General features: G+C 42.3%; 1 protein-coding gene across 1 annotated transcript in view; it reads right to left on the bottom strand.

The window, feature by feature from the left end:
• Window positions 1-26,280, bottom strand: part of LOC308400441 (CXADR-like membrane protein) — a gene marked incomplete at its 3' end in the record, with an annotated part of 110,958 nt that overhangs the window by 29,359 nt on the left and 55,319 nt on the right. Inside the window, exon 2 of the mRNA XM_080888138.1 lies at window positions 5,441-5,779. Within this exon, the coding sequence (XP_080744264.1) occupies window positions 5,441-5,779 (339 nt within the window). The remainder of the gene's footprint in view (window positions 1-5,440; window positions 5,780-26,280) is intronic.

Genomic DNA, 26,280 nt, shown 5'->3' with positions numbered 1-26,280 from the left:
TGGTACAGTGGTATGTGCAAATACGAGATGGATTCTAGGTGGGATGTAAGGAACATGAAAACTAATGGTATGTTGAAACAACCTTTTTTTTATCACTGACAAGAAAGTGCAAGTACATCAGGATCGCTACAATCAGCATATGCAGCCTATAAATGTAAAGCCTTCAAGAGCTATGGAAAAAGATTCACCCCCTGATGATAAGGAAAGGGATCTGCTCAGGTCTAAGATTGGTCAAATTCTTTGGGTGGCACGACAGGACAGACCAGATGGAATGTTTAATGCCAGCAGCTTGGCATCAACTATAAAAACTGCAACTGTGCAGACTTTGCATGAAGCAAACTTTATAGTGTGAAAACTGAAATGAACAAAGGTTGCTTTGAATTTTCAGTATCTAGGAAGGGACACTGCTTTGAAGCTGATTGTGTTCAGTGATTCCTCATTCAGAAATCTGTCAGATGGAGGCACACAGGGAAGAGATCGCATCATCTCAGTGGGGAACAGTGGAAGATTCTCACTGCTGGCATGGCAGTCAAAGTGAGTCAAGAGGGTTGTACACAATATACTGACCGGTGAAACACTTGCCATGTCACATGGTATTGAAAATGCCATTTTCCTATCAACGCTACACTCTGAACTCACCACTGTTAATGTAAAACATCCAACACTTATAACCTGTGTCACTGATAATCACTCACTTGTTGATGCACTCAAGTCTACAAAATCAGTCACTGAAAAAATAGTGCGTTTTGAGATAAGCAGCATGAAAGAACCTATCCAGACTCAAAAGGTGGAGCGAGTCCTTTGATGCAACACAAAAGAGTACCTAGCAGAATGCCTTACAAACAAGGAGTTGCTGCTTTCAGGTTACATACGGCACTTAAAGAAGGACAAGGGAAATTTGAGTGCTCAGAAGAGTGGAAAAGCGCTATATAAGAACCAGTCCATTTACCATTTAAGACAAACAGTTTAAAATATCTGTATCTCATATTTCGGCTCTGTGCAGGCAGGAGAGGACCCAAATGCAAACTCACGGGAAACAGGATATAAACTCAAAAGCACTGCTTTATTGCAGACTCAAGGAAAAGATACAAAACTAAACTATACTGGGAAAACACAAACAAAACTTCACAGTGAGGCACACAAGGGAACACACTGCATGTGGGACAACGCGATATAGAACAAAGGGAGACTCTGACATAAATACACAGAAGGTAATGAAGGAAGTGGAAGCACACGGGGAACACAGCTGGGGACAATTACACATGACATCGCAGGGAGGACACGAAAATGAAAATGCTGACACCAGGACGCAGACTTTAAACATAACACAGAGAGAGGCAGAGAGAGAACATGACGGAAAGAGGAAAACAAAGAACACAAGGAGTATGAACAAAGCACAATAACTCACACCACTATATACAAGGTCACTCAGAGGGAGACAAGGGGGATAAAGACACGAGGGGAAATCCAGTAAATTAACCTGAACAACTAAGGACCCATAGAATAACAAATGAACTTAACAAGACAGGAACACAGGAAAACTAAGAACGCTGGATCCGATGACCCAGGATCCTGACACTGTATTATTGTAATGGTATTGTTAGATATTTTAGTATTATGGGAGCATGTACTGGGTACTTCTGTGACCCTATGGGCGACTTCCTTTGGCCTGCTGGTCTGGAAAATCCAACAGTTCATCTATATGTAAAGAAGGCACTTAAACTGGAACAGGCATAGCTGCGTTGATCCTGCCGTGGTATAATAGGACAAGGTGCATTCCTCGAGTGCACATCAAGCTTGCAGCCTGCTAAAGATCACACACAATTGATTATGTGCCTCTAGGTATATATGGTTAAACATTTCCTAATGCAAATAACTACATGCAGTATTCTACCATGTGCAAACTTATATCACTAAAGGATTCTAACTGTCTAGTGTTTAATGGACCTGTCAAAGATATGTTGAGATTATAGAAGGCCCCTTTCAGAGCTAGGGGGAACTTCCTTATATGGTTGTAACTTGAAACTTGTTGACATACGAACCCTTCTGCCTATAAAAACTGCTGCACAAAAGAATAAACTTTGAGTTAGTTTGGGATGACAATTTAGAACAGTCTCCGCGTCTTTTTGTTCTTCCAAACTGCTCCCGGTACTCCAGCCGGTACCATAATTAACCGTTGATCCTGCTTGAGAATATTTTAATTTTGTTATAGGTTAAAGGATGAACTCTGATGATCCCAGCCCACGCCTCAGAGAAACCCAGAATGGAGTTTCCTACAGGTATTACTATTTTTCATGCCACAATTTATGTTGCCACTGTTACAGTGTATTCATGTCAAAAGGAAAAGGACGGGGAGTGGAGAAAAACAAAGCTTCACTTATATGCTTTAAATTTTCTTTTAAGAGAGTCAATTCTTTTGACTTGTAAGCTTTGTTGCACTTGGACTCTTACTGTAATGAGGAAGAAGCAAAAGGAAATGCACGAGCAGATGTTTATGTGTGTGCAGCAATAGAGTCTAATAAGGGAAAGATCAGCGCCATCAGATCTGATATTTTATCTAATCGTGATATGATTTTAAATACATCTGAGGGCTCGATTGTACCTGAGGAGACACTGGACAGCTTTGTCCTGGTTAATGCTGAGAACCTTCAGAAAGTTTTCTCCACAGTGAGACGCACCACATGTCTTTTAGATCCAATCCCTTCTTCACTTTTTAAAACACTTTATGGATTTTTTGAGGCTGAGCTTTTATACATGATGAATTGCTCTCTTCAGTTGGGCGTCTTCCCTGCTGCCTTTAAAACGGCGGTGGTGAGGCCCCTTCTGAAGAAGAGCAATTTGGATTGTAATGATTTTAATAACTACAGACCTGTATCCAACTTACCATTTTTAAGTAAAGTCTTAGAAAAACTTGTTTTTACTCAGATTACTGATTTTCTCAATGATAGACAGATCCTGGAGATATTCCAGTCTGGATTTAGGGTGAACCACAGCACAGAGACGGCTCTCCTAAAGGTTTTAAATGATCTTAGATGTAACTGGGACTCCCAAAAGCTCTCAGTCCTGGTGCTACTGGATCTAAGCGCAGCCTTTGATACAGTAGACCACGCTATTCTTTTAAACAGACTGAAACACATGGTGGGCCTCTCTGGTGCTGTACACAGCTGGTTCACTTCCTATCTCTCTGACAGAACTTTTATGGTGAGTATGGATACATGCTCCTCTAAGATCCATAAAATGACATGTGGTGTGCCTCAAGGGTCGGTTCTAGGCCCTGTACTTTTTAATTTGTATATGCTCCCTCTCGGCGGTGTCATCAGGAGGCATGGAGTGAACTTCCACAGTTACGCTGATGACACGCAGCTGTACATCTCTGTGTCTCCTGATGACACCAGACCAATGGATGCCCTCTTTAACTGTATCTTGGATATAAGATCTTGGATGGCAGAAAACTTTTTACAACTTAACCAGGACAAAACTGAAGTTTTAATTGTCGGTCCTGAGGCTCAGAGAGAGAAACTCTTGTCTAAATTAGAGGCATTTTCACTATGTCCTTCGCTACAAGTGAAAAACCTGGGTGTTATTTTTGACTCTGAGCTTGGTTTTATCCCACATGTTAAACATGTAACCAAAATTGGATTTTATCATCTAAAGAATATAGCCAGAGTCCGCCCTATTCTCTCTCGGGCCAACACGGAGATGCTGATGCATGCTTTTATTACCAGTCGCATTGATTACTGTAATGCCCTGCTCTCTGGTCTTCCTAAGAAGAATATTTCAACTTTACAACTCTTGCAAAACTCGGCAGCTCGTGTGCTGACGAAGACCAGAGGGCGGGCCCACATTACACCGGTTTTAGAATCGCTGCACTGGCTCCCCGTGTGTTTCAGGATCGATTTTAAAGTTCTTTTATTGGTTTTTAAATGTCTTAATGGTCTTGGGCCTTCTTATCTCTCAGATCTGCTTTTACCATACGAACCCTCGCGGACCCTGAGGTCCTCTGGTACTGGCCTTTTGATTGTCCCTAAAGTCAGGACACATACTCACGGAGAGGCAGCTTTTCAGTGGTATGGTCCTCGTCTGTGGAACAGCCTGCTGGAGGAGCTCAGGGCCGCAGAGAACGTACATGTTTTTAAGAACAGGCTCAAGACCCACCTTTTTAATTTAGCTTTTACTTAGCGTTTATTTATTTTATGCTTATTTATTCTATCCTGTTATTCTATTATTAATTTAGGATTTACCTAATATTTGTTTGATTTTATTCTTATTCATTTTTTAATCTTCTTATTCTATTTATATTTATATGTATATTGTATCCTGTTCTTATTTATTTTATCATTTTACCCTATATATATTGTATTGCGTCATATCTCCAGTGTTTCCTCGGAGGGCGCTCTCTGCACCGGGGCTGTGATTGACCGTGGCTGCTGGGTCTCTGGGGGTCCTCTCAGCCTGGCTGGGGGGCTCCTTTGCCTCCCTCCTGCTGTGTGCCCAGCCTGGAGGCTGCGGTCTGTGACCGGCTCCCGGTGCAGACGGCTCCCTGTTATAGTGTTTCCTCACTTGGCTCATGCGAGCCCAGCCCAATTTTTACTCTTTAAGTGTGCGCGTGTGTGTATGTGTGTGTGGGTGGGGGGATATATGTGTATTGAGAGTGTGGGGAGTGAGTTGGAGGGTGGGGTGGGCTGCTTTTAACTATGTAAAGCACTTTGTGCTACATTTTCTCTGTATGAAAAGTGCTTTATAAATAAAGATTGATTGATTGATTGATTGATTAATAAAATGAAGTGAAACTAGCTTAAAGTCTGTTTCATCACTGAGTAACAGTGTCTGTTCAGCTGCTCGCTCTGATCCAACCTTTGGTCTCTAAGAAGAGGCTTCAGGGAGACGTTTGCTACGTTGGACTGTAGGACCATCAGAAATGTGTGCAGTAACAAAACAGGCAGCACTGAAAGCAGCTCTAAGTGTTTGTGTTGTTCAATGATTTGTGCACAACAACAACAATGGGACCTCTCTCATCCATCAGTCACCATGTGGACATTTTTCTGACACACTTTGAAGCTGATGGACGTTTTGTGTCTGCACTAAGTACGTTTTCACCAGCTATGGCACCGGCAGGATTCACTTTCACAGACTCACAACCACCAGCTTCACCCCTCCCCTCCCCCTCCAGCTGTAGGCTTTAACATTGAGTTTCCCCACACATGTTTACAGACGAGTTAGAGAGCAAGAGAAGAAGAGACGGATTCATAAATGTCTTTGTTTCTGCTCTAACCAAACAATGCTGCTCTACAACTCTAGACTACCAGCCACAAAGACAACAGCTGGAAACATCTGTCTACCTCTGACATCTACCAGCTCATCCATACAACAAACACACATCAACAACCAGGAAGCAGCTTCACCTCTGATCACACACACACACTCAACTCTACTCACTCACCTGGAGGAACGACAACACTCAGGGAGATGATGCTGATGAGCTCCCATGAGCGTGTTTCTTCCATGAAGACACGACACACGTATGTTCCAGTGTCATTAATCGTCACATCCTTCAGAATCAAAGACACGTCTCCATCCTTCATCTGTCTGTCCTGCAGATCCACCCGGTTCTTAAAAGATGGATGCTGGTTGTCTGGATCAAAGTGACCATCCTGGTACAAAAGCAGATATTCTTTCTTCAGGTCAGCTCTTCTCCACTCTACAGCTCTGATCTTGTTGTTTGGAGCTCGACATGTCAGAGTGACGTCCTGTCCAGACTCAGCTGTGATGGTTTTCTGGACTGAAAGAGGAAACAACACAGAGCAGAGAGGTTAAAGGTCAAAGTACAATTATGATCAGAATGATTGACTTTAAATATTTTGTTTATTTCCTTTGACATTTGAGTTTTTAGTCATGTTGGATTTAATGAACCTCTGAACATCCAGCAGGTCACCAGTGACCCACTGAGGGGGAATTTTAGCCTCATGCTAAACATGCAAAGTGTCAGAAACTACAAGATGTTAGCTTCCACAGAACAACAACATGTGCTGATAATAAGTGAACATAATGTGTGAGAGAAAGCAGCCTCTCATTATAAGACACTGTGAGTCTCTGCATGCTGCCTTTATGGAGCTACAGCTGTTTGTATACACTGAACAAAAAGCTTTGTAGCTGCATCCTGACTCCTGACACTACAACACATCACACTGACACACACATTACACTTCTTTGTCTCTGTCACAGCTGGATTACAGATGTTAAGTGTCCACCCAGCCTCGTGTCTCCTTCACACACACAGTGGAAACTGTGTTTGGTTTCTAACAGGTATATCTGACCTGCTTAATGTGATCTGCTCTAACCAAACAATGCTGCTCTACAACTCTAGACTACCAGCCACAAAGACAACAGCTGGAAACATCTGTCTACCTCTGACACCCACCAGCTCATCCATACAACAAACAAACATCAACAACCAGGAAGCAGCTTCACCTCTGATACACACACACACTCAACTCTACTCACTCACCTGGAGAAACCCTGAGGTAGATGATGCTGATGAGCTTCCATGAGTGAGTTTCTTCCATGAAGCCATGACACTCGTATGTTCCAGCATCATTAATCGTCACATCCTTCAGAATCAAAGACACGTCTCCATCCTTCATCTGTCTGTCCTGCAGATCCACCCGGTTCTTAAAAGATGGATGCTGGTTGTCTGGATCGAAACGACCATGCTGGTACAAAAACACGTTCTCTTGCAACAGGTCATCTCTGCTCCAAAACACACGTCTGATGTTGTTGTTTGGAGCTCGACATGTCAGAGTGACGTCCTGTCCAGACTCAGCTGTGATGAGTTTCCGCTCTGAAAGAGGAAACAACACAGAGCAGAGAGGTTAAAGGTCAAAGTACAATTACGATCAGAATGATTGACTTTAAATATTTTGTTTATTTCCTTTGACATTTGAGTTTTTAGTCATGTTGGATTTAATGAACCTCTGAACATCCAGCAGGTCACCAGTGACCCACTGAGGGGGAATTTTAGCCTCATGCTAAACATGCAAAGTGTCAGAAACTACAAGATGTTAGCTTCCACAGAACAACAACATGTGCTGATAATAAGTGAACATAATGTGTGAGAGAAAGCAGCCTCTCATTATAAGACACTGTGAGTCTCTGCATGCTGCCTTTATGGAGCTACAGCTGTTTGTATACACTGAACAAAAAGCTTTGTAGCTGCATCCTGACTCCTGACACTACAACACACCACACTGACACACACATTACACTTCTTTGTCTCTGTCACAGCTGGATTACAGATGTTAAGTGTCCACCCAGCCTCGTGTCTCCTTCACACACACAGTGGAAACTGTGTTTGGTTTCTAACAGGTATATCTGACCTGCTTAATGTGACAAACGCGACAATGGCGTCAAAAACAAAGCTGAAAATTAAAATCTTATTTTAAAGTTGAGTTCAAACCTGAGTCTAACTGTGATGAGATGAAGTGTGAGGTTGTGAGAAAGTCTCTGACTGCATTCATAGATGTGTCCTTTCAGCTGCTCGCTCTGATCCAACCTTTGGTCTCTAAGAAGAGGCTTCAGGGAGACGTTTGCTACGTTGGACTGTAGGACCATCAGAAATGTGTGCAGTAACAAAACAGGCAGCACTGAAAGCAGCTCTAAGTGTTTGTGTTGTTCAATGATTTGTGCACAACAACAACAATGGGACCTCTCTCATCCATCAGTCACCATGTGGACATTTTTCTGACACACTTTGAAGCTGATGGACGTTTTGTGTCTGCACTAAGTACGTTTTCAGCAGCTATGGCACCGGCAGGATTCACTTTCACAGACTCACAACCACCAGCTCCACCCCTCCCCTCCCCCTCCAGCTGTAGGCTTTAACATTGAGTTTCCCCACACATGTTTACAGACGAGTTAGAGAGCAAGAGAAGAAGAGACTGATTCATAAATGTCTTTGTTTCTGCTCTAACCAAACAATGCTGCTCTACAACTCTAGACTACCAGCCACAAAGACAACAGCTGGAGAAACATCTGTCTACCTCTGACATCCACCAGCTCATCCATACAACAAACACACATCAACAACCAGGAAGCAGCTTCACCTCTGATCACACACACACTCAACTCTACCTGGAGGATCAACAACACTCAGGGAGATGATGCTGATGAGTTTCCATGAGTTTGTTTCTGCCATGAAGCCATAACACTCGTATGTTTCAGTGTCATTAATCATCACATCCTTCAGAATCAAAGACACGTCTCCATCCTTCATCTGTCTGTCCTGCAGATCCACCCGGTTCTTAAAAGATGGATGCTGGTTGTCTGGAACAAAGTGATGATCTCGGTACAAAAGCAAATATTCTTTCTTCAGGTCAGCTCTCTTCCAGTGCACAGCTAAGATGTTGTTGTTTGGAGCTCGACATGTCAGAGTGACATCCTGTCCAGACTCAGCTGTGATGTTTTTCTGGTCTGAAAGAGGAAACAACACAGAGCAGAGAGGTTAAAGGTCAAAGTACAATTATGATCAGAATGATTGACTTTAAATATTTTGTTTATTTCCTTTGACATTTGAGTTTTTAGTCATGTTGGATTTAATGAACCTCTGAACCTCTTTGTTGTTACACTATCTCATACCGTACATTACTAAATCTCCATTTGCACTATTTGCCTATTTGCACTACTCTGCCTGGTTTGCACTCAATGTCATTTACCCATTATATTGTATATTGTATAGCTTTCTTGTTATATGTAAAATTGTATTGTATTTATTTAAATTTTTACTTTAATTATTTTACTTGCATTTTTAATCACTCTTATATTTAAATGTTCATTTGCTATTTTATCTAGGGATTGAGAGTAACGAAGTTTCTATTCTCTGTATGTCCTGTACATGTGGCAGAATTGACAATAAAGTTGACTTTGACTTTGACTTTGAACATCCAGCAGGTCACCAGTGACCCACTGAGGGGGAATTTTAGCCTCATGCTAAACATGCAAAGTGTCAGAAACTACAAGATGTTAGCTTCCACAGAACAACAACATGTGCTGATAATAAGTGAACAGAATGTGTGAGAGAAAGCAGCCTCTCATTATAAGACACTGTGAGTCTCTGCATGCTGCCTTTATGGAGCTACAGCTGTTTGTATACACTGAACAAAAAGCTTTGTAGCTGCATCCTGACTCCTGACACTACAACACATCACACTGACACACACATTACACTTCTTTGTCTCTCTCACAGCTGGATTACAGATGTTAAGTGTCCACCCAGCCTCGTGTCTCCTTCACACACACAGTGGAAACTGTGTTTGGTTTCTAACTGGTATACCTGACCTGCTTAATGTGACAAACACAACAATGGCGTCAAAAACAAAGTTGAAAATTTTAATCAGACTTTTAAAGTCAGATTTAATTGGGTGTCCAAATCCATGGGCTACATCTTCATGAGGACCCGGCCTTCCTGGTCTACGTGGGCTAGGTCCTCAGGAGGCCTGGTACACCGAAGGGAGTGTCTGTGAAATTGGACGTTCTTGCCTTCTAGTTTTGTGTCACCAGATGTCTCAGTGGAGTTTAATAAACCCAGCCGTGTGCTCCATGCTATTTAAGATATAACAGGATACCAGCATAAATTCTCGATCATCTCACACTTCTGTTTAATCAGTTTTCTGTTGGACGTTTATTCAGCTGTATGAAAACTTTAGAACTTTAATCTCAGCCAAGCCAATAGTTGGGTTGCGGTCACGTGGTTCTGATGACGTGCGGAGGCAGCGCGATTTTTGAGTGGAGGGCGGAAGTAAACATGGAGGACACTGTGGAGAGTCAGGAGAGCAGCTATTGTGCAACTTTAGACCCCGTTTCTCGGGAGAGATATAAACAGATAGTTAAAAAATATATCGGACGTGATCCGTATTCTTTGAAAATGTCCGAATACACCACAGAAGTAAAGGATTTGCCTACTATCGAGGCTGTGGATATCACCAACTACTTGGTCCTCCAGACTTCTTACTACACTAGGCAGCAAATGAAAGCTTTCAAGAGTCTGGAGGCGTACAATTTTTTTGTCAGCGGGTGGGTCCACAACCTTGGAACAAAACGTCTCCGTGATGGATACAGTTTGGTGTTTGCAAGGGTGAGTGTTTGTTCTTATATTGCTTTATCTTAAACACGCTAACAGTTAGCGGTAGCGGCTTTAACGTCAACAAACATGCCACATCCTTAGGACTTCGTTAGAGTGACAGTTGTTTGTTTCAAGGTAAACCATTCTCAGCGGTCTAACGATCTTTGGAGAGACCCTGAACTTCCTCAGTTGTCGTAGGTGATACAGGCGCTGCCTAGCCTTTTTGGTCTGGACCTGAATGTGGGCAGCCCATGTCAGGTCTGAGGAGATGTGGACACCAAGATACTTGAAGGACTGCACCCTCTCCACTGGAGCTCCATTGATGATAATGGGCTTGTAGTCTCTGTGCTGACCCCTTCTGAAGTCCACCACCAGCTCCTTGGTCTTGCTGACGTTCAGCTGGAGGTGGTTGTCCTGGCACCACGATGCCAGATTCTTCACTTCATCCATGTAGGCCGCCTCATCGTTGTTGCAGATGGCACCCAACACCACTGTGTCGTCAGCAAACTTCACAATGGTGTTGGAGCCATGGGTGGCCACACAGTCTGAAGTGTAGAGGGAGTAGAGCAGTGGCGAGAGGACACATCCCTGAGGTGCTCCTGTGTTGATGGTGATGCTGTTGGAGAAGCACCTGCCCACCCTCACCACCTGAGTTCTGCCAGTGAGGAAGTCCAACACCCATGCACACAGACAGCTGTTAAGTCCCAGATCCCTGAGCTTTGTGAACAGTCTGCAGGGCACTATTGTGTTAAACGCTGAACTGTAATCAACAAACAGCATTCGCACATAGTTACCCTGTTTCTTGTCCACGTGGCTGAGTGTGGTGTGTAGGACGTGGGCGATGGCATCCTCTGTGGATCTGTTGGATCTGTAGGCGAACTGCAGCGGATCTGTGGTGTCTGGGATGGAGGAGGAGATGATGTTCTTCAGCAGCCTCTCAAACACCTTCATTACTACCGAGGTCAGTGCAACTGGCCGGTAATCGTTCAGGGATGAGGGTTTGCTGTTCTTGGGCACAGGGATGATGGTGGATCTTTTGAAGCATGTGGGGACCACAGACTTCGCCAGGGACTCGTTGAAGATGTAAGTGAACACACCTGCTAGCTGGTCAGCACAGCAGCGCAGCAGACGGCCGGTGATGCCATCTGGCCCCGCCGCTTTCCTTGTGTTCACTCTCCTCAGTGCCGCTCGGACGTCATGCTCCGCGATGCTGGTCACCGGTCTCTCGCTGATGACGTCACTGTCCTCGGTAGTCAGGCGGTAGATAGCATTAGCCGCCTGGTTAACCTCGAAACGGGCGTAGAACCGATTCAGCTCGTTGGTGAATGCAGAGTCGGCGTTGATCGGCGCAGTGTCCCTGGCTTTGTAGTCCGTAATGGTGCGTAGTCCGTGCCACATACTCCGTGTGTCGCCCTGGTGGAAGCGGGACTCCACACGTTCCCGGTACCGGCGTTTGGCATCTCTCACCGCACGCCGTATGAGGCCGCTTTGTAGGCGCTCATATCGCCAGTGGCGAGACCCGCGTTGTAGGAGGCGGTCCTGGCGTTTACTGCAGTGCGGATTGATCTGTCCATCCACGGTTTCTGGTTTGGGAATGTGGTGACTCTCGCAGGTTGTGAGAAAGTCTCTGACTGCATTCATAGATGTGTCCTTTCAGCTGCTCGCTCTGATCCAACCTTTGGTCTCTAAGAAGAGGCTTCAGGGAGATGTTTGCTACGTTGGACTGTAGGACCATCAGAAATGTGTGCAGTAACAAAACAGGCAGCACTGAAAGCAGCTCTAAGTGTTTGTGTTGTTCAATGATTTGTGCACAACAACAACAACGGGACCTCTCTCATCCATACAACAAACAAACATCAACAACCAGGAAGCAGCTTCACCTCTGATCACACACACTCTCAACTCTACTCACTCACCTGGAGAAACCCTGAGGTGGATGATGCTGCTGAGCTCCCATGAGTGTTTTTCTTCCATGAAGCCATAACACTTGTATGTTTCAGCATCATTAATCGTCACATCCTTCATAATCAAAGACGCGTCTCCATCCTTCATCTGTCTGTCCTGCAGGTCCACCCGGTTCTTAAAAGATGGATGCTGGTTGTCTGGATCGAAACGACCATGCTGGTACAAAAACACAGTTTCTGGCAACAGGTCATCTCTGCTCCAATACACACGTCTGATGTTTGGAGCTCGACATGTCAGAGTGACGTCCTGTCCAGACTCAGCTGTGATGTTTTTCTGGTCTGAAAGAGGAAACAACACAGAGCAGAGAGGTTAAAGGTCAAAGTACAACTATTTCCTTTGACATTTGAGTTTTTAGTCATGTTGGATTTAATGAACCTCTGAACATCCAGCAGGTCACCAGTGACCCACTGAGGGGGAATTTTAGCCTCATGCTAAACATGCGAAGTGTCAGAAATATGGCTGGGTATCGTCGCTGATTTCTAGAATCGATTCAATTCCGATTCACAAGGTCCCAAATTGATTCGATCCACGTTTCGATTCGATTCAGGGAAATTTTGCCTCAGTCAGAAATATTGTAATTCTGATTATGTATCAGTACATTTCCATATTTTTATATATATAAAAAGAAATCTGACACTTGTGAGACTTTATCAAAAGTGTAAGCATCACAGCAGATGCCTTTGTGTCAAAGTAACTGAGGATAAAACACAGAAAAACATAAAGGCAACTTTTCTTGCCTGGGATTTTATATCAGATAACCTTAAAAAATATTCTGCAGTAGATCAAAAATGAAAGAAAACCATTAACATATGAACATTACCTGATGCTGTTGAAGTAAGGCAGAGCAAAGTTACAGAGGTTTTATTAGAGGCACATCTAAGCGTTTTGCAATTTTTGCATAACTTTAAGTTTACATTTGTCCATTTACATTTGTTTACATTTAGCCTATTGAACGGCAGAAATTAGGTTTTCTTTTTGGAAGTAAGCAAAAGGGAAAAAAACACAGCGGCCGACAGCGCTGTAAACAACGGTAGACTTGTGCGTAATAAACAAGCGAATAATGCAGAAAACAGATTTTTAGATGGGAAACTGTTCTTGAAGAGAGAGAGAGAGAGAGAGAGAGAGAGAGAGAGCTGTGCATGAAGTGTGATTTTTATCGCGGTGAAAGCAAAAAAGCAAAACCAATTTATGACGATGTTTATGTGAAGCGTAGTTTGGATCTTCTTTTGCTGCTGGTTCAGTCAATATTGTTTGGAGAGAAATAAAACCTGCAGCTTCAGAATCTATCGCAAAAAGGAATGAGCAGACTGAGTAGTACAAAAAAATGTTTGCAGTTACTACAGTAGTGCAAATTTTTTCCCTTAATATAAATACTAATAAAGTGAAGTGACCAGTGCAGATTGTACAGAGTACTTGTGAAGCTGCAGGGTAGCTTCTGAGTGCGTCCTGTGGACTGTGTTGTGTGTGTTTAAGTGTTGTGGTTGAGGTGTCGTATGGCTTGATGGGAGAAACTGTTTTTAAGTCTTGTAGTCCGAGCAGACAGACTCCTGTAACGTCTGCCAGGTAGTAACAAGGAGAACAGCTGATGTGCCGGTGTGCATGGCTGGCCGTCTTCGACTCCGTCTGCGCCTCGGCGTTGTACTCCTTGTGTCTTTATCTTTGGCACTTTGTTCTCTAGGTGATTGTACGCTAATAACCTATGATAGAAACACGCTCCTGAATCTTCGTTTCTCCTGTTCTCAACGACCGAACTATCTTGGGACCGCGGGTGATGCCATTCCCCTGATGCCCGTCTCTCCCACTCATCTGACCGATTTACCTCTTCCCATGCCCCGCAGGATACGTCCCAGGAGACGGGGTAGAAGGAGTGGTGTCCGTGTCCGCTTCAAGGCTTATATCAGAGCCATAGCTACGGATTACCCCCCTACTAGCTGTGAATTTTCTCGTTTCATCCACCATCTTGGTAGCCGCTTTGCGGCTAAACTGCTCAACCACCGTTGGATATGTCCCGTTGGCCCTCAGTCCTATCCTGCCTGCCCAGTGGCCTTCCACTCTGCTCGTTCTTGGATATCACTGCCTGGCCGTGGTGTTCAACAAAACAACCTCAGTACCCTCAAACGAGCTACTACTAAGGACAGGACTCCTCGGACTTGGATGGCCTTATTTAATGTTAGGTCTCTTTCTAATAAGGCTTTCCTCTTAAATGATTTTTTTCTCTCCTCGGGTCTGGATGTTTTATTTCTGACTGAGACATGGACCTCTCCGGGTGAGTTCATCCCCTTCTCTGAACTTCTCCCTTCTGACTGTGCCTTTTTTAGCTCATCGAGGCTTACTGGTAGAGGTGGTGGCTTAGCCTCGGTTTTTAGAAATAAACTTGAGGCACGGCTGCTACCCTCCCCAACCTATTCTAGCTTTGAAGCTCAGCTATTGGAATTGACTGGCCCTCGAACTACTCTGTGTGTCGTGGCTTATCGTCCGCCTAAATATCATAAGATGTTCATCTCTGAATTTGCTGATTTTTTGGGTTCTATTCTTTTTAAATATGATTCTGTAGTTATTTCTGGTGACTTCAATATTCATGTTTGTTGTATGGATGACCACCTGTCTAAAGATTTTTCTGCACTGACTGACTCTTTTAATCTTACCCAGTGGGTAAATGAACCTACTCATGTTAAGGGTCACACCCTTGATCTGGTTTTTTCATTTAACGTGGATATATGCATTAAGGAAATTAGAAATACTGGACTTTCTGATCATTCCCCGGTCATCTTTGACGTTGACCTGGGTATCACTGACCCTTACTTGGAGGTTCCTCTCCATCCTACTCGGACTATTAACGCCGATACTGTGGTCAACTTCTCTACATCTTTTGTTAATTCTTCATTTAATATGTCGGACTGTTTTATCCCACACACACTTGAGAATTTCACCAATACTTTTTTAACTACATGTTCCTCGATTCTTAACACTGTTGCACCTATCAAACACAAACGCCCCAGAACCTACTCGCAATGCTGGTTAAACGACTCTGTCCGTGTTCTACGGCGTTTGTGCAGGCGCGATGAGAGGAGGTGGAGGAATGATAGACTCCAGTCATCATATGACATTTTACGTATTAGCCGCTCGAAATTCCAATCTGCTGCCAGAATGGCTAAAGCAGCCTTCTTCGCTAAGATTATTACTTCTAATGGTGACAATCCTCGCATCCTATTTAAAATTTTTAACTCAGTGGTGAATCCTCGTCCCTCTATGCCACTCTCGTGCTCCCCAGGTCTCTGTGAAAAATTTTCAAACTACTTTCTAGATAAAGTTTTATCTCTTAGATCTACGCTTCCTTTGGTGGCTGACAGTATGTCTAATCCTGACTGTTCTGCTGCCTTACATCAATTTGAATTAATTTCACTTCCCACTCTGAAGCGTATAACTGAGAAACTAAACAATACTAATTGTGTACATGATGTTCTTCCATCTCGTATAGTCAAGGATTGTTTTAATGTAATTGGACCCTGTCTATTGTCTATATTGAACCTCTCCTTGCTTTCTGGTTATGTACCTTCAGTTCTTAAACATGCTTTTATTCAACCCGTTTTAAAGAAAAATAACCTGGATCATAGTGATTTTGCCAACTATAGACCGATTTCCAAGCTTCCTTTCTTGGCTAAAATCCTTGAGAAGGTGGTTCTACTTCAACTGCAGACCTACCTGGACGAGAATAATATAAATGATAAATTCCAATCAGCCTTTAAACAACATCATAGCACTGAATCAGCGCTGCTTCGTGTTTTTAATGATCTTTTACTCATGGCTGATAATGGTCGTCCTTCTGTTTTAGTTCTATTGGATCTTTCATCTGCATTTGATATGGTTGACCATAACATCCTAGTCGCAAGATTAGAGCACTCTGTTGGCATTAAGGGCACTGCCTTGGACTGGTTCAAATCTTACCTCTCCAATCGGCTTTCTTCGGTACATCTGGCCTCATCTTCCTCTTCCCCTGTACCTGTTTGCTGTGGTGTCCCCCAGGGTTCTGTGTTAGGCCCGACCCTTTTCTCACTGTATATGCTTCCTTTAAGCGCTATCTTTGAGAAATACCACATTGCTTTTCACTATTATGCGGATGACATCCAGATTTATTTTGAGTTACATGATGATCTTGCTTTATCTTTAAATAACTTTCGTGAGTGCATGAGTGAGGTCAAGAAATGGCTGTTGGCAAATACTCTTATTCTCAATGAAAAAAAGACTGAAATCATGATTTTTGGCAGTAATGCCCTTCGCGCCAAACTTCAAGATGCCTTTGGCTTTCTTACTAGTTCTTTCTCTGATACTGTCAGGAATCTGGGTGTCTTGTTTGACAGCTCCTTTAAACTTGATAAACAGGTGTCTGCTGTTGTCAGATCTAGTTTTTATCAGCTTCGTCTCATCTCCAGGGCCAGACACTATATCCCGTATAATGACTTAGAAAAGCTCATTCATGCTTTTGTAACGTTAAGACTAGATTACTGTAACTCACTCTATTCTGGTCTCCATGTTACCCTTCTACATAGATTACAGACAGTTCAGAATGCTGCGGCACGTATTCTAACTAAAACCAAGAAGTTTGACCATATTACTCCGGTTCTTGCTGAGCTGCATTGGCTGCCTATCAAATACCGTATTCAATTTAAAATTTTGCTGCTTACTTTTAAAATTATCAATAATACTGCACCAACCTATCTTAAGGAACTTTTAAACCCTTATGTCCCTGCCAGGGCTTTAAGGTCATCCTCGCAGTTATTGTTAGTTCAGCCCAGATCTCGGTTGAAATCTAGAGGCGATCGATCGTTTGCCTTTGCTGCACCTGAGTTATGGAACAGCCTCCCGATTGGCATTCGGGAGTCTGATTCTATTTTTTCTTTTAAAGCACGCCTTAAAACTTATCTTTTTGAACTTGCCTTCTCTACCCATTAAATGCTGACTGTTAACTGCGACCTATTGCATTAACTTTTTACTATTCCTTCATTCTTGGTGTTCTCTGTCATGCGGCACTGGGTCTGCTATAATCTATGTGCTGCAGTCCATTTTATTAGTGGCTTTCTACTGTGAACATTGTCTGCTGTTCTTATTATATTTGATATTAATGCTCTTAACTGTATTATTTTATTGTTTTTTGTAAAGCACTTTGGTATGCCTAAGGCTTTTAATGTGCTCTATAAATAAAGGTTGTTGTTGTTGTATGTGCTGGGTGGCTGTGGTCCCTGATGATGCTGTGTGCTTTGCAGAGGCATCGTTGAAGACAAATGTCCTGAATGGCAGCAAGCCTCGTGCCAGTTTTGTGCTCTGCTGCTTTCACCACCATCTGTTTATAGCTATTTGGTGGTTGATGAAATTTTGTGAGGTTTAACCTGCGATTCTGGCGTTTCGGGAGAAATAAAATTATATCTAAAAGTCGATTCAGGATTTTAATGAATCAATTTTATGTTATCCAAGCTAGAATCGATTTTAATCGATAAATCGATAATCAAACCCACCCCCAGTCAGAAACTACAAGATGTTAGCTTCCACAGAACAACAACATGTGCTGATAATAAGTGAACATAATGTGTGAGAGAAAGCAGCCTCTCATTATAAGACACTGTGAGTCTCTGCATGCTGCCTTTATGGAGCTACAGCTGTTTGTATACACTGAACAAAAAGCTTTGTAGCTGCAGACACTACAACACATCACAGACAAACTAAATCTATATGATAATAACTCATAAGTAATAAATATTATTCAAATATAAACCAGACTGATACTTTATTCCTCATTATCCCAGAAACAAATAGTTAAATCTCACCTGCAGAGGCAACCACGACAACCAGCAAAGTCCAGCAGAGTGATGCAGTTAAAGCAGACATGTCCGTGTTCTCAAGATCTGCTGATCTGACTTTTAGTTTGTTTAAGTGACCAAGTCTGATATTGATTCTGTTGCTCACTTAAAATGTGATTTTAAAATCTGAGATTACATTAAAGTTTCAAACAAAATTTTAATTCATCAACTATTGTAACAAATGTATTTCAGCCCGTCTACACTTGTCAGTCAACATATAGTAAGGAATTCAATATATATAGTGTCTTTTGGTAGGTTGGGCTATGGGACGATCATAAATAAGTGCGTCATAACGAAAGCAACGGGATGTAAAGCAGGTCTGAGTGTTTAACAGGTTTACAGGTGCGGGTTTCTTTTATTGACATAAGCCTGTATATCTGGTAGTTTCCAGTAGAAGGCTCTGCCGGATTTTGTGGCTCACATGTGCCAGAATGTTCTCAGTGAAGGTTAAAGCAAAACACCGGACTCTGATGAAGTTAACATATTGCAGTATTTGGAAGGCGTAGCGAGGTACATGTTTTAAGCTGTACTTGATTATTTAGATGATATTTCATTGTATTCTCTAGTTTTTGGATTTATGTTTAAGTTTATATTAATAAGACGCATCTAGGATATGTATTTTCTGTTTTCTGTTTCGTTTTCACGGTGTATCTGGTGAAAACGAAACAGATAAGTCAGACTTCATTAGCCGTGTCTTGGCCCAAACTCTGCTTCAGGTCACAAAATCAAGACTTCAGCATTACTGAGAGTTACAAACTGTCTAAATTCTTTCATCTCTACTAAAATGATCGGTGTTGCTACTATACCAGGTGTAACAATTAAGTTTAACATCCAGGGATCAATGAAAACGAATTTACTATATTTAACGGTGTTAGCAGGAAGTTAGCTCGCTAGTTTCCACCAAAACATGACATACCATGTTCTGACTGAGAGATTTTTTAAACTAATTAAAACGTACAGCTCTGCTACCACTTCCAACATAAATGAAGAGAGAAAACTAAACAGGAGTCACTTTTGTAGTTATACTGAAGTTGGACTAACTGGTATATAATGATGCTCTATGTGTGACAGCCACACAGCTATGTTAGCATAATATAAACATAGTGAAGCTGGAGGATGAACGCTATCTATTTTCCACTCCACAAAAGTTAACATGAGTATTCCCGATGGTTGGGGACAAATGCAATCGTATGGCAGGATGCACTTTAAAGTCTACGGAATAGCTATTATATATATTTTGGTAATCGCACCAGGTCTGAAGGGGCTCTAGCGTAGACAGTTAATAATAAACAAACTTAATAATAAGTTTGTTAATAATTATTGACTTGGGTAAACATACACAGAGAAAGACAGTTATACAGGATTAGATCCGGTGTTTCAGAGTAACTGGTGAGGATGAAACAGATGAGTATTAGGAGCTGATTTTGCTTTGTTAAGAAAGGAAACAAAACCTTTGTGAAAATTTTCTCTTCCGAATAATTTTCTTTGTTTTCCTTTTTGATCATGACATGGCAGTGTGCTGTTTCAGTTGAAGAAAGGAGTGCATTATATAAACTACAAATATGTAATGGATTACATGTCGCTTTTAAGTTGTGTTTGGGACTTTATTAGATGCCCTACATGTTCCTATACCGTTGTGCCAGCTAATGGACTAGGAAGTAAATTAAGCCTCTCGAGTGTTTAGTGATGTTCCACTAAGTGCCCATATATAGATATCACAGTTACTCTGACTGAGCACACAGGAGATCTTAAGTGCTGTCAAACAACATTACACGGTAACTTAAAGAGACGACCGGTCAGTGAAAGTGAGAGTCTGGGGATCCATCATCTGGAACACGGAGAGTGGAATATGTAAATAAATCTGACCAGTTAAGATAAAAAAACAATTAATCTGTATCACCAGCTAATCTAATGAGGTGAAGTTTGAAATTCAGATTCTGTTAGTCACTGAAAATAATAGACTCAGACATTTATAACCATGAAAGTGTTGGATCGCCTGTAAAGTCAACACAGACATGTCTGCTGGAACCGGTTCACTCTGCTTCACTTTCCTGTTTGTTGTGTTTGTCTGTGCAGGTGAGTTATTTAATTTGGTTTGTTATCATGCGTGAAGGAGACACGAGGCTGGGTGGACACTTAACATCTGTAATCCAGCTGTGACAGAGACAAAGAAGTGTAATGTGTGTGTCAGTGTGATGTGTTGTAGTGTCAGGAGTCAGGATGCAGCTACAAAGCTTCTTGTTCAGTGTATACAAACAGCTGTAGCTCCATAAAGGCAGCATGCAGAGACTCACAGTGTCTTATAATGAGAGGCTGCTTTCTCTCACACATTATGTTCACTTATTATCAGCACATGTTGTTGTTCTGTGGAAGCTAACATCTTGTAGTTTCTGACACTTTGCATGTTTAGCATGAGGCTAAAATTCCCCCTCAGTGGGTCACTGGTGACCTGCTGGATGTTCAGAGGTTCATTAAATCCAACATGACTAAAAACTCAAATGTCAAAGGAAATAAACAAAATATTTAAAGTCAATCATTCTGATCATAATTGTACTTTGACCTTTAACCTCTCTGCTCTGTGTTGTTTCCTCTTTCAGACCCAAAGATCATCACAGCTGAGTCTGGACAGAACGTCACTCAGACATGTCGAGCTCCAAACAACACAGTTGCAGTTTTAAACTGGACAAGATCTGACCTGAAGCCAGATTATGTGCTTTTGTACCAGGATGGTTCCTCTGATTCAACACACCTGCATCCATCTTTTAAGAACCGCGTGGATCTGCAGGACAGACAGATGAAGGATGGAGACGTGTCTTTGATTCTGAGGGACGTGACGATTAATGACGCCGGAACATACATGTGTCATGTGTTCATGAACGAAACAAGGTCATGGATGAACATCAGCTTCGTATACCTGGTTGTTCCTCCAGGTGAGTGAGTAGAGCTGAGTGTGTGTGATCAGAGGTGAAGCTGCTTCCTGGTTGTTGATGTGTGTTTGTTGTATGGATGAGCTGGTGGATGTCAGAGGTAGACAGATGTTTCTCCAGCTGTTGTCTTTGTGGCTGGTAGTCTAGAGTTGTAGAGCAGCATTGTTTGGTTAGAGCAGAAACAAAGACATTTATGAATCCGTCTCTTCTTCTCTTGCTCTCTAACTCGTCTGTAAACATGAAACTTAGATTACACAGGAAACACGTGATCTCACCCAAAGAACAGTCGCCGTCCTGCTTTGAAACAACCAGAACAAAACAAAAGCACGTTTGCACTATTCCAGCACGGCTGGAGCACACACTGGCTGATGTGACAATTCATGGATATAATTTCCAATCTTTCTTTAGCTCCCACCACATCTTTAACAACCATGTGGGGTCAGGGGTCATGTTTGGCTTGAGACTTTTGAAAAGTAAATCATCAGTATCTCTGTGACCAGCTGTGATAAACTGCTGATAAATTAACACATTAATCTTTGTGCTTTAAACGTACCTGCCAGAGCAAATACATAACAGCCACAATACACAGTTTGTCTGTGTAACAACTGTAAAAAACTATTGTAAGGAGCTGGACCTCTTCAAGTTTGTTTAAAACGTTTAATCCGAGAAGCTTCTTCAGTTCTAAGAGCAACTGGTGGATCTCCCAGATTTTTAAGCCCTATGGGAGTGTCCCCCAGGAGGGTCATGGAGCACCTGTTGATCCTATTGATCCCACCATTCTGATGGACATAGAAGAGCCACCTCCACAGGACAGGACTCAGCAGTCCATCTGCATCTAAAGGTCAAAGGTCACTCTTTCGAGGATGCCAACGTTCACATTTTGGACAGAGAGGACAGATGGTTTGAAAGAGGAGTGAAAGAAGCATCTATGTCCACTGTGAGCGGCCATCTTTGAACAGAGGCGGTGGTTTACGACACCAACTCTCTGCCATTTATAATCCAGTTTTGAGATCCCTTCTATTGCACCCGATCCTTTTATTCCCTTTACTGAACAGAGACAACACGACTCAGTTGGTCAAAACTCTTAAATCATTCTTTTATTCATTTCTGGAAATGGAGATATGCTCAGGGCTAAAGCCTCCGCAAATCTGAAGCTTTACAAGCCAAAACATGTATGTAGTTTTGATAAAAACAACTCCTTCTGGGCTGACTAGTGTGTGTGTGTTACTTAGTTCCACTTTTTCTGTCTAGTTTCCTGTTATTATTATATTACCTCTGCAGCTCTGCACTTCCTGTATTTTTAAACTTCCTCTAACTTAAGCCTCTGTTGCTAAGGCCTGTCACGCTCTGACCTAGTTCTCGTTCACATCTGGCCTTGCTTTATAGAGGCCTTTATTATTAAAATACATAAAATAAGCACTAAGAATATATGTTTATTCCGTAACACTTCCCAGACGCCTTAACACCCACTCACAACCTGGGCCACCTGACCTCAGGAAATCACATGATAGGGTGGGCCAGGTTTCACAATGAGCTCACCAGAAACCCTGGCTGATTGTGACCTGATGAAAGATTTTTAATTTTGCTTAGTTGTAGCTTCATTTAAAGGAAGAAGAGGTTGTGAATTGGAGCCAACACAGGAAGAGAGATTGAAGCCATATGTGTAAAGGTGGTTGACATGGTGACATCCGGTTTTAAACAGACAGGCTGGCGCTCCCCCTCTCTTTCTCTCCTTTTATGGAATGTCTGCATTTCTATACATACCAAGTTATCTCCTGTTTCAGCTGACAAGCGAACAGTTTCTCCTTTTAAGGAAAATTATCAGTTCCATACATGCCACTCCTACTGCTGTGGAAACTTGCTTTAAGTATAAAGAAAGGACATTTTGGATGCCCTGGGCGGTCTTTCCTCTCTGTCTCATTTCTGTCCTGCACACGTTGCTGCAGGATGGATCGAGTGATGAGGGGGGATCGTCCATGTGTGCACATGTAAAAGATATCTTGAGCCTGAGTTCCTTTGCCTTCCACAATTTCTCCTCACATGACCCACACCTGTTTTCACACCTTGGCTCATGTGATTAGGTAGAGGATCATCAGAGGGTCCATGTCCCTCTTGGGGGGGAAACTCCCACAGAGCTTGAATCTGAATCACAGGTTCCGATGTTTCAGCCTCATAATAAACAAACACAGGTTCAGAGAGTCGAGGATTTGACCTTCCAAAAGTCTCAGACATGTTTTAACGAACTCTCAGTCTGCAAATTATAAAGAACAGCTGGATCAGTTTTAGTCATATTTAGTCAGATCATCCGTTTCCTTTGTTAAATTAAGAAAAATCCACCAGTATTTTCTCACTTTATACATATTGTGAATAGTTTGTATTAATCTGTTGTCCTGAACTAGAAGAGGAAACAGATTCTGTTCTGTTCTTCACTCATCACCTACCTGACAGCTGACACCTCACACCTGTTTCTCACCTGCAGGTCAGACAGGAGGAGACACAGAGGCTGGAGGGAAGGAGGCTGGAGGGAAGGAGGCTGGAGGGAAGGAGGAGGGATCTGCTCGACTGATAGTTGGTCTGTCAGTTTCTGCTGTGCTTCTTGTTGTTGTTGCTCTTCTTATTAATCTGATCTGCAGAAAATATGAGAGGGGTTTTAGCACAAGAAAACAAAACCAGAGAAAAAAACGTAAAAAAACAATTGAAAGGTCAGAAAATTATTCAAAGCTGAACTCTGAGCCTGGTGTTGCATGAAGTCACTGTTACCCAGTGTGATGAAAAACAGATGATCAAGGACAGAAAGAAACTGATGATGCCTCATGTGACTTTTCCTGCCTCATGTGACTTTTCCTCCTTAAGCCCAGCCCACTGGGAGACAGCTTGTACTTTGTTCTCCGTAGTTTGTAAATCCATTGTATCAAATTTGACAGAGTGTTGCCAATTTAGAGACTTTGTTGCAATATTTAGCGAGTTTTCAGACACCCTTAGTGGTTTTTTCCCCCCTAGCGACAAATCTGGCAACTTTTCTGGTGTTATTGGAGACGTATGACCACTGTTTCGCTCTTACAAGCAGCGGGTGCTGCCGTCTGCACGTCTGCCAAAGCGCTCACAGGCGGTCGCACACAGCAGTCGCCCCCAGCTGCTGTCAGCGCAGAAGATGTTCACGAGTCCAAACTACAAACGAACCGCACACGAAGCCGCTGCTTCCGCACTGACTGTGACGCAGGCCTGCAGCAGCGGTAGATTGGTTTGTGTCTAAACCAAATCGATGCTCTAAAATGCATCATTCCAATCATAAAGAATGAGGGTTGGAATTGTGACATAAAAACAAACAATAATTGCTAAAAGAAATGTAATTTAAATATGTATTAAGTTCTTTTAGGGTGTCTTTTTTAAAAGACTTTATGTCTCTTCCACGATGTCATTTCTCTCTCCTACAGCGTCCGTTACAGTTACATACATTTGCTGATGTGATGACGTCATTTAACAACAGCCAATAGAAATTTCCCCAACTGAGGAGTCGGCAACACTGAGTAGTAGTTAAATCGGAAGTGTGCAGTCAGTTGCTTAAATCTTTCAGTTTTTTTTAAACCTTAAATTTAATTGAATCTCATCAGGTTTTAAACTCAGGTTCAGTTATTCTCTGAAATTAGCGACAGATTTAGACTTCAGAACAAATCAAAGAAGCGCTGGATGATCAGTAATAATGACACGGAAATGTCTGCCGTAACTGCATCACGCTGCTCCGCTTTGCTGTTTGCTGTCGTCGTCGTGTTCGCCTCTGCAGGTGAGGTTTACAGTTAGAAACTAAACTGAGTTTATCTGGCAACAATAGACCAGCATCGACTAGTTTACATGTTGTTAAGAATGATGATAATAATATGGATTTAGTTTGTCTGTGTGGACACGTGGAAACATCTGTAATCCAGCTGTGAGAGAGACAAAGAAGTGTAATGTGTGTGTCAGTGTGATGTGTTGTAGTGTCAGGAGTCAGGATGCAGCTACAAAGCTTTTTGTTCAGTGTACACAAACAGCTGTAGCTCCATAAAGGCAGCATGCAGAGACTCACAGTGTCTTATAATGAGAGGCTGCTTTCTCTCACACATTATGTTCACTTATTATCAGCACATGTTGTTGTTCTGTGGAAGCTAACATCTTGTAGTTTCTGACACTTTGCATGTTTAGCATGAGGCTAAAATTCCCCCTCAGTGGGTCACTGGTGACCTGCTGGATGTTCAGAGGTTCATTAAATCCAACATGACTCCAAACAAGCTGCTGATTATTTCACATTTTACTTGTGAGCAACGGCACATTTAAATCTTACAAATATAGTTATTTGGCTTATATCGTGATATATATCGTTATCGCCTGAAATGAAAAAAACATACCGTGATATGAAAAAATTTATATCGCCCAGCTCTAGTTTCTGCCCTCTTGCTGTAATGTTCCTGAGACCAGCTGAGCAGAGTTACTAATCTGTAAGCAGTTTCCAAATTCCAGAATCACTGCCTGGATCGTTCTACAAACTTTGGAGGAGACTGATCACATTATAAATTTGAAGTGCTTCATATATAAACATTGTAAATTATGTAAACAGTGTAGTTTGTTTGGTGTGACAGAGCTGTTATCACTGAATCAAAGGTTCAGATGTTTCAGCCTCATAATAAACAAACACATTTTCAGAAATTTGAGGATTTGACCTTCCAATAGTCTCAGGCATGTTTCAATGATAGTGATGTGTCGGTTGTGAACGAAACGGCTCTTAGAGCCGGGTCTTTGAAGTGAACGACGCGAGCCGGCTCCTTATTGGGAGCCATGATTTTTTATTTCTTCTTTCTCTCACCCTCTCTCTCGCACTTTTTTTCCGCTTCACTCCATATGCGAGCCTTGTGCTTTGCGCTGGGCAGAGGGGGGAGGGGCAGTAGTTACACTCTCAGTTGGAGAGAAAGAGAGCCAGGGACAACAACGTCACATTAGAAAGGTATAGTAATCATCCACAACTATTTTTGGTTGCAGATGATAAAGGATTCAGAAAGTTTATTCATGCAGGCCCATATGACAGAGAATGTGCATCTTTTTGTTTTCATATTTTAATTTATATTTAATTGTGTTGTGGTTTGCAGTGTTTTGTGTTGTTTCACTTTAAATTTGTTTAAAAGGAAAAAGCTGAAAATTTAAAGTTAAAAGTTTATATATTACATTTTATGTGGAGTGAATAAATAAAAGTATATTTACGGTGGTCCCCAGAGACAAAGCACGTACAAACTGCAAAACACGTCAAAACATGTACAAACTCCAAAACACGTACAAAACACAAACAGAAGTTCTCCAGGATGCTAGGCGCAGTGTTGAGCTTTTGTTACCCAGTGGCTACACAAGCCAGGATGTACCAACGACCGGATTTGGTGTGTGGTAGTAACAGGTAAAT

Source organism: Rhamphochromis sp. 'chilingali', assembly GCF_963969265.1.
Source record: "Rhamphochromis sp. 'chilingali' genome assembly, chromosome: 1".
Taxonomy (NCBI): domain Eukaryota; kingdom Metazoa; phylum Chordata; class Actinopteri; order Cichliformes; family Cichlidae; genus Rhamphochromis; species Rhamphochromis sp. 'chilingali'.
The sequence above is the reverse complement of the archived record's forward strand: the minus strand, read 5'-3'. Positions and strand labels throughout refer to the sequence as shown.